The sequence below is a fragment of the Notothenia coriiceps genome, unplaced genomic scaffold (genome assembly GCF_000735185.1).
Source record: "Notothenia coriiceps isolate Sejong01 unplaced genomic scaffold, NC01 NC01_scaffold00037594, whole genome shotgun sequence".
In the NCBI taxonomy this organism is placed as follows: Eukaryota; Metazoa; Chordata; class Actinopteri; order Perciformes; family Nototheniidae; genus Notothenia; species Notothenia coriiceps.
The window spans coordinates 361,756-371,442 of record NW_011370295.1 but is presented as its reverse complement, the minus strand read 5'-3'; the positions used below and the strand labels follow the sequence as shown (position 1 = coordinate 371,442).

The window sequence follows — 9,687 nt, the reverse complement described above, 5'->3', positions numbered from 1 at the left end:
TGCACAGGTTCAGACACACAACGTTTTCACCCAGACAGTGAAGGGGCAGAGGTGTAAAATCTAAGTCAGGAGTTCTTTGATTTTTCCTTAAGGGAACAACAGTTGAAGCACAAGATGTATAACACCACTCTTATCTTGCTATTCACAGCTTTGGTTGTTTTGCAGTATTTGTTTTTGTTTTATTTACCGGTAACCACATTGCTTTCCTCTCTTTGTTCTGTTGTGTTCTGAGCATTGTTTTCTGTGGTTCGTTTGTGCAAGGTGTGTAAATGTCTTAATTCTGTCTTGTTTTCTCCAGGAGTAAATGCTATAGTGTGCATCATTGTTGTTACAGGACCATTTCATGCAAATCTTGAGGATTTAATCCTTATCAGTCAATGTTTTTGTGTCTTATCCTGTGTGCAGACGACGGGCCGTACCAGCGAGATCCCCCTCCTCCTCCTCTCTGCTCTTCTTCCACACCCAGCGCCCTGTTGGAGGATCGCAGGAAGAGCCACATCCCAGAGGAGTTTGCAGGCCTCCTTCATGGATCCTCCCCGGCATGTGAAACCCCCGAAACGCCTTACCACCTTTACAGCCCCAAACCTCGAAAACATGCCTCCACAGACGTCCAGAGCAACCTGCTGCAGACCCCAGAAATCAACATTGTGATCGAAGGAGGACCCTCACAGATCGTCTCCAGAACGGGGGGCGAATCATCACCTCAGAGTACTGCCGACGACCCCCAGAAGCCTCAGGTGGTGTATCGGACTATCTTCCACACACGGGTCAACCAGGACCAGCCCAGGAACCACGAGCAGGGGAGCCCCTCCTGTGGCTGGTCTACGCTGGGCCACCCACCCTCCTGCTCCTCCGGTCAGAACGGGGACGTTCCAGAGTTACGGGGGACAGGCGCTGCGTCAAAGGGGGGTCCATCGGGTGCTGGATACGAGGAAAGGGCTTGCACCCTGGGGAGAATGAGGTCCATGCCCCGCAGCGTGTTGGACCTGCAGCTCTCCAAGTCTCTGTCCAAGTCTGACTCCAACCTTGTAGCTGTGTCTCCCATACAGGTCAGTGGTCGCTAACAATTCTACTTTTAAATCTTCTTTTGTATTTCTAATCCAGAATTGCAAACCAAGAATTAATGAGAGCTTTATTCATCATATAGAGCCCAGCCTTTATATTGCATTATGAAGCAGAGATTCATTCGTGATGTGCTCTCTGACACATTATGCTATTAGTATAACATACAAGTATCCTTTATTACAAGTTTTAAATGTCTCTCTTATCATAAAAGTTTAGTTCATCATTGAGTTTGCAATGAGTGCAAATGAATGTATTGTAAATATTCAGTTGTATAAATTATTTAAATTAAAATCAGCCATGAAGATAGTTTGCATCTTGCTGTATCATGCAGAGTGAGGCTGCACAGAAACCAATGCAACCAATTAGATAACTCTAATCTGGGCCACAGTCCCCCCTACTGTGCGGCACATTTTATGAGACTGCTGCTTTAATTCTTTGTAAATAAATGATAAATAAATAGTCTGTTTGATGAAAAATACGTTATTATAGATGAAACTTCGATGAGCACGGAGAGGACTCAGGTCTGTTATCTAACAGCGTTATTGCTCAGCTAGTCAAAATGTTAAGAATATTTGGCCCCCCTGATACTGACTGTGTGTAGTTTGATAATGGTTCAATCGAATGACTGGTTGTTGCCTTGTCTAGGAGGAGCACGGCTGGGGGTCTGGGTCTCGAGGCCAGGGGCCCGGGAGTCCCAGCCCAGGAGAGGGGGCCAGCCCAGGGGGAAGACTGGAGAGGACACCCTCCTTCACGGCTGAGTGGGAAGAGGTAAGATGAGGTTTGATCTTAAACTTGAGATATTTTTATTTTAATCTTATCCCCACTCAAGTGAATCACTTCCTCTCACTGTGGAACTACATGTACTTCTGATGAAAAATGTATGCTTTTTTAAGTGCAGCATCTCTCCTGGGGGCCGTCCAAATTTCTCCAGCCAATTAGGCGCTTTCACACCGGATTACTTTTCCCAGTATAGTTCTGATAGTCCTTGAAATGTTGCGTTCACACCAAAAAAATCCGGAACTAGAACTTAGTTCATGAGAACCTTTTCACCCCCTTTTTAGTCTCTGCTAGAGAGCAGGTACTTTCATGGGAGAAAAAGGTTCCCATTTCTGATTGGCTGGAAGAATTGCAAACCACGCCCCTTAAAACTCAGAAAAGTTGAAGTTGTTTGCAGCCTGCCAGTAAACCCAAAGCAGAAGAAGAAGTGATGTCAGCGGCCTCATTAGACTAATCCTCCCTCAGAGACTTATTCTGGTGTGAACGTGATCTGCTCTTTAGTTCATCAGAACTAAAGAGTTCTGATGAACTAAGTACTGGGAACTAAGTACGGCAAAGTACTTTTTGTGAAAGCGCCTAATGAGCTGTTTCTCTCTTTCCTCTCTTTGAAATCCATTAATGGGTGTCGGACACAGATATGGTCCATTGACACCACTTACTGAATCTCATTGCTTTTGTCAACACTTCGGGTCACAGACACATTACATTCTGCTCACTGGTCCTCATTCACACACACACAATTTTGCAAACTGATGCTTGTTTACACTGAACATAAGAATGAGAATGACTTAATCAGTATTCCTGTTTTTAAAATAATGCTAAGTGAGAGAGTGAAAGTACATGTGTGCGCCCCTGCACACATTTGCATGTACATGTTCATTAGCTTTCTCAACATACAGTAGCTCACAACTTGCTAATGGAGATGTATTACCATATGGAATTTCCCATAATCCTCAGCAATTAAGGTGACCTTTCTTGTTTAATTGCGTGGTATAGGAGCATGAGATAAGATGGCTTCAGGGAAATTGTGAAGTGATGTATGTAAATTTAACAGGCAAAGTTGCTCTATTTGCGGCACATGCTACTGAAAGAGTTGCCTTATTAGCAGGAGACAAGTCATGAGGGATGTCCATGATCTCAAGATACACATACTCATTAGGGCTACTAGCACATGCTACAAATGAGTGCTACAATCTGGCTTTACCTTGAAATGTGCTGATGGATTGTTTGTGGTGATTTGGATTGTAATTAAAGCCCTTTCTTGAGTTTAATCAAGAAAACCACAGCGGTGGTAAGTCTGTTGAGCTTAACTCCAGTGGATTACTATAATTAACTTATATTTGCGTTTTGCTCACTGGGAACTTTTGCTGTACTTGCTTGGTGAGTGCTGTTTTTCTCCTCCGAAACACCACACCATATGTCAGCAAAACGCAAGAGACTCACACCCTGTTTTGAATTTAAATATGTTCTTATGGATTAGATAAATAAACAGTCTCTTACTCTGTTTTCTTTTGGTTAATGGCGTAAGCTGTGTTGAATACTGGTTTATGAGATCGGAAATCTGTGGTACCACCTTGAAAGATGCAGACAGAATAATTGAAATGAAGGTCGAGTTCAAAGGTCGGTCTGTGGACAGATTTCTTCTAACCGTGTAAGATGCAGTCATACAACTTAACAGATCAAAATCAAGGACCACTTTGAAGTTTGGTTTGGTTCAAGCAAGGGTGGAGAAGGGGCCGCTGGACACCAGAATGTACGCCCTTGGTCAGATTTGCTTAGTGTGCAGCGACATGAAGAAATTGCTACCTGTATGTCCGGCTGCTAAGATATGGCCACTGTCAGGGTCTGCCAGTGTGTGAAAACAGTTTGAATCTGTCCAAACTGACCCTTAAACACTGGTGTGGGGCCGGTCGCGGCAGGCCAGTTCCTCTGCCCTGTGGTGGGCCGGGGGGGCTGACAGGTGGATGTACAGATAGCACAGTTCAGTGGGTAGCAGCGGGTCCAGGGTCGGGATGACTGGTGGACAGACAGCCAGCAGCCAGACACTAATGAAGCCACGGAAGCTCCCTCCAATCATTCCTCCTCTTCCTTCATCTCCACTCTGTCTTTATGTTTCCTGCTAACACATCTCACCCCCCGACTCTGCTCCTCCTTGCTTTTCCAATTCACCAGGGGAACGACTGACATTCAATGAGCTGGCTGGCATAATGATCATGTTATGTGACACTTGAATCCAGAAATAGGGGTTAGCCTTATTACTGGGAAGTGACTTTCCTTTGAACATGCCGTACATCTCTCTAACTATGGCTCTCTTTCTCTCTCTCACATTTGTTCAGATCGACAAGATTATGAGCTCTATTGGTGCAGGCATAGGCAGCGGATTGGACATCAAGGAGGACGCCTCAGGTAAAATACACACAAGTATGTCTTTGTGACTCAATCTGACTAGGAGGATAATTCAGATTTATTACAAATAAGATCTTATTACCTCCGCAAAACACGTTATGTATTTGGCCCAGTTTTCAACAATAAAACCTGAAGTATTTAAAATATTAACAGGATAGAAAAGCTGGAAAAAATAAGCTGCATAAAGTTACAATTATTTTGGTCAATCTTCTAATCTTTTGCCTTTAAGAATTACCTGTTCAGGCCTCTGATCATATATTTAACTTTTTTGTATAGCTATTTCTTCCCCCATTAACAGTTGGTAATGGCACGTTGGTAGAATTAGCTTTATTTTAAGGGCTCAAAACATTTTTTTAAACTGTCCCAGTAATCAGTTAGCACTGGTAGCTCTGGGATCTGGAGAAGTGCTATAGATTACATCAGTAATAGATGAACCTGCAAACAGATGGTGTTGAGGTAACTCACTAATAACCAGTGGTGAGGTGGAGCCACGGAGAAATGCTGAATGATAATGTCTCCCTACTTTGCATGCACTAAAGTGTTCTTCATTTAAACCAAGAGGAATGGTGGGCAAAACCACAAAAATAAGACCTGAATGGAGATGAATCCGAGTTATCCTTCTTGTCTATATGAGCGTATGGATTATTCTACCTTGTGACTTTATTGTGCACATCAAATCCCCGTATTTTATTTTCTTACCTTCAATCCTCCAGTCCTCATCTCTATTTACTGCGTTCATCCCCCTCTCCCTGTTTGAACTCCCCCATCCTCCACCTTCTGATCCCCTCCCCTCTTCCTCTCTCTTTTCATCTATGAAAGCAAAGCCTCTTCTAACCATGGTTACCAGCAGGAGGAATCCTGTTTGTGCTAAACAAGACCCCACCACAACAACACACACATAACTGAACCACAACTCAGTAAACGCACACATATAGATGTGGCTGCATACATACACCCAGCATGGTGTGTGTGTGTGTGTGTGTGTGTGTGTGTGTGTGGGAGGGGGCTCCTTGCAGACAAAGAAGCCGGAGCTGTTGTTATGGCTATTATCAGCAGAGCGAGCCGGATATATGGAGAGCAGCAGGGTGACGATCGACACCGTGAGAGAAGATAGACACAGGAGGTAGACAGAGCAAAAGTGAGGGAGAGAAAGGGAGAGGGAGAGAGTGGGAAGGAGGGAGTAAAGCAGTGCTCAGAGAGAGGGAGAGAGAGGAGGCTGCAGAAGCATACAGATGAGAGTGGGAGTACTTGATAAAGAGAAATCTACAGCGCAGGCAGCTCTCGCTCTTTTTCTCTCTCTCTCTGCCTGACACACACACTCGCGTTCACACACACACACACGCCCGCGCTGAAGGGAGCAGCCAAGCGAGCGCAACAGCTGAAAAAGAAAGCGGTTCTTGCTTTAGGATCTATACCTCCAGTTTTATCCAACACCCATCTCCGGCAGGATTTAACCCCTGGACAGAAGCTTGTTTTCTGGATACAACTTCAGCCTCCCCCCTCTCCTCCTCCCTCGGGCTGGACTCAGAGAAAGCAGCATCTGGACGCCTACCCTTTACCCTCTTGCATCCTTGCATGCTGACCCCCTTCCATCCTCACCATGCCTCTAGCGTAGCCTCCCCCACCTCCTTATCCTCCTCCTTCTTTCTTCACCTTTCCCCACCCCTCTACCTGCCTCCCCTTCACTCTCCCCCTCCTCCTGCTGCCTTGCTGAAAGACTGTAAAGCATGGCGGGCTCCTTCGACAGCCACGTTGCCCGCCATAACATGATGTGGCAGTGCCAGCTGTCTCAGCCGGACTGCCGCTGCTACCGCGTGGACGGCTACTCCTTACTGAAGCGTTTGCCCCTCCACCCTCTCATAGGTCCCCGCTGCCCCATGCAATCTGTGGGTCAGTGGCTGGACTCCATCGGCCTGGTCCAGTACGAGAACCACCTGCTGGCAAATGGATTCGACAACGTGCAGTTCATGGTGAGTGTGGGCACGAGTGTTTTTGGGGGAGACAACAGAGACCCTTTTTTATAGGAGTTTAGGATTGGATGTTTATCTTCAACTATTCTCTTCCATTGTTGTTCTCTTCTTCTCTCAGTGATTTCTCTTTTTTGTGCTTTAAAAGAAATTTCTACCGGTGTGTCCCACCTCCCTCTGAGCTCTCCGTGTTCCCTGAGGTGTTGCTGCTCATCTCTCATCCTTTTCTTTGCAGCTTGACTAGCCTTTTTCCTCTTCACACTGATCTCTTTCATGTATTGGATTTCCTCCTCTTTCTAACATCCTCTCTCTCAATCATTGCTGCCTCTCCCCACCGATGCCATGTGAGGTCCTCCTACGCACAGAAGTCCCACGCCTGCATCAAGCTGAAGAAATACATGCACACACCACACTGAAGATGCATGTTAAAAACCGTGTTTGTTTCATGGTTTTTGCACACACACACACACACACACACACACACACACACACACACACACACACACACACACACACACACACACACACACACATCCACCTGTAGCCTGCGGATCAGGATGCAGCCTGCTTTTATCTGATGGTCCCTTCAGTGACGCAAAAGAGAAGCTTGCTGGGTCATTTCGCATTCCGATATTCTTTTGATGTTGGCGTGTGTCGGTGTGTGTCTTTAAGACTTAAATCCACTGGTAGAGAGGGGAAGAATACAATGAATGTGGAAAAGAGGATTAAGAGGGAAGGCAAAGAGTAGGGATAAAGACGTGTAGAGAGAAACTGCAGCAGAGGCGCAGAGAGGGGTGCTGACTGCAGGACTTTATCTGGAGTTGCAGATTGTCGCTGTTGGGGAAAAGTGGCAACGTTTCAGTAGCAGAGAAATACATGTTTTGGGGTTAATTCCCAGGGTTTTAAAAGCATAGCGCTAATACTATAAGAATGTTTTAGCAACCAGGAGAGAAGAATGTTTTCTTTTTAGATAACGCTGCAAGTGCATTAATGCCACTTCAACCTGTTCTTGTTCTTTCCTGACACGAGCTGAACTATCAAGACATTTGTATATGTGTTTATCTGTGTGTGTTCGTTCTGGTCCTCCTCTTGGTGTGACCTGCATCTCTTTTATTTGGTTACCCTGGTAACAGGAAGAAGTCATTAAACCTCTGTGTCTCTCCCTCACGTGGTAACTGTGCATCTTTATTCATTTGGCCTTTGCAAGCATCATGAAGTATTTTATACTGATAGTCACTTTAGGGGCCACACACTCTTGCCCTTGTTTTTTACTGCTCGTCTGCATTTAAAAATGTCAGGGGTCTGCGGTTATAATTTGATATATTATTATTTTGTTTAACTATAAAAGCTTATGTGGGCTAATAACACACACACATAAGACTTCTTCAGCACATTTTTTCAATATTCTATATATATTCAATTAAGCTGTATTGACATAATGTTTCCAGAGTTTATACATAAACAAAGTAAAAGATGAACGAATTCAAAATTGGTAATATTAACAGCAAGTGAAGTCAAACAACTAGATGTTGCAACATGAGTGAAAATAAAAATACAATCTGGAACTAATTGGGAATTCCAAGAAGCTATAAGACCAATAAGCATTTTTGCATTACTGTATAGGGTTTTTCTCAAACCTCCCATCACGCCACATTTAATATAAGTCAAATATTCACTCTCTTTTTTCATCAAACCCGCAAACATATTTTATTCATTAGCTCCTAGTTTGTAGTCGCTAAGGGTTTTTGGCAGTACTTCTATGAGACCAACATATTTTCTGCTCTTCTGGCCTCACTCCTCTTGTCTTAAAATGTTTCTCTCCGTCATCTCCTCTGAAATGCCTTTGGACACAATTAATAATAAAAAGAGCTGAAGATGAAACAGTATTACAAACATCACAGTGACTTTAAAGTTGTCTTTTGTGATTGGGCCTCTCTCAGGGCATGTCTTTGGTGAAGTTTTTCCCGGACTCCCGATTGGAGTTTTGAACCTCTCTTTGTTGTGTTTGATCAAACAGTAAGGCAGCTAATGTTATCCGACCTTGGGAGAACTTCCACAAATTGATATTAATGCAGTTCAGGCCCGAGCTTCAGGGTTTACATTGGTATTTGCAGCGCTCCTTTTATCGTTGGCTGTGGATTCTCCCGAGGAGAGGTTTGTGTCAAATTCATTTCAGTATCGGAAATTGAAGTAAATGGCAGATTCAAACCGCAACTACTCAAAGTGCATCAGAAATGTAAAGCTTTATTTTTCATTCCAGGGCCATTTCAAGTTCATCCGTAGAATTGATTGGTTTAAAAATGAATTTGACCTAAATTCTGATCAGATTCAGTATATACCTGTAGGAGTAAGAAGGTCACCATGTACTGTATGGTAATGTAGGAGGACATGCATACATACACTTAAACATGGCCCATTCCAATCTACCATTACCGTTCACCACTAATGGGGGTCATTAGAGTGGGCGTGTCTGGTCACCTTAACCATCCAGTAGAGGACAAATGCTGCTCCACTGTTATATCAAATGGATTGAGTGGTTGTTATGGAGACTTTGATAGGAAGGACACTCGATGGACACTAATCAGACCCTTTTGAAAATGACTGTACATATGTGTAGGGGGATGGGGACACAATAGGCAGTGGAGCTTAACATAAAAAGTGGACTGACTATTGTGTGTATACCAACCAAGGAGACACTGTCTAACAGCAGAATCTCAGCACCAATACAGACACACACTTTGAGCCTCTGCCTACATAAGCTGTTGCTAATGTCAGTCAAGATACACATAAGTGCCTTGTCTTGCATTGTGGTTTGCTTAAAAGGCAACCAGGGAAAAATGCCGCTTAATGTCATTTTGCTAGAATGGACAGCTCCTTGGGTTAGCTGTAACAAAGAATTTGAGTTGGATAATTTCTGGAGAACAGGTTCATATACATTGACTTATTGACATTGCGCACATGAAGGATACATCAGCATTTGTGTCAGAGGTGTTTCACTTTCTGAAAATACATATTTTTTATTTAGCTGTTTTGGTCTCAACCGAGTCTTAAGGGTAAAGTATTCGCTTTTTTCTCAAGCTACATGTAACAAAGCCTTTCTGTTTATTAAAGAAAACAGCTGCCCACAGGGTCTTTAATCAAACCTATTGAGAGCAGCGAATTAAACCAAAGTGGTGTAGAGATGACTAATTCTTATTTCACTTGGATTTGTCATTATCAAATCAAATTTTCATTGCAAGGTCTGGCATTATGTGTCCTCCAATGAAATCAAGGGTATCATTTGATTGAAAGCAGCGTGTTCAGTTCATGCATGTTCAGAGCCACTTTACGGTGGATCTTTGGCATCTCCTTGAGACGAGTCATCAGCGAAGACTCAGTTCACCTTGCTCAGTCCTCTGACTGCAGTCACACTGTCCCTGTTAACACTCATCATTACCATCAAACATACACCTCACTAAACAGCGCATGGCAG

At 43.9% G+C, this 9,687-nt stretch overlaps 1 protein-coding gene across 3 annotated transcripts in view; it reads left to right on the top strand.

The window, feature by feature from the left end:
* The first annotated feature begins 408 nt into the window (after positions 1-408).
* The window catches only part of anks1b (ankyrin repeat and sterile alpha motif domain containing 1B), a 50,529-nt gene continuing 41,250 nt past the window's right edge, over positions 409-9,687 (top strand). For 2 of the 3 annotated variants that reach the window (XM_010797240.1, XM_010797242.1), the window contains exons 1-4: positions 409-1,049; positions 1,711-1,833; positions 4,179-4,248; positions 6,112-6,218. In XM_010797240.1, coding sequence (XP_010795542.1) covers positions 957-1,049; positions 1,711-1,833; positions 4,179-4,248; positions 6,112-6,218 — 393 coding nt within the window. In that variant the 5' untranslated portion in view covers positions 409-956. Of the gene's footprint in view, positions 1,050-1,710; positions 1,834-4,178; positions 4,249-5,512; positions 6,219-9,687 lie in introns of those variants that run through there. The other variant, XM_010797243.1, reaches the window with a different exon arrangement.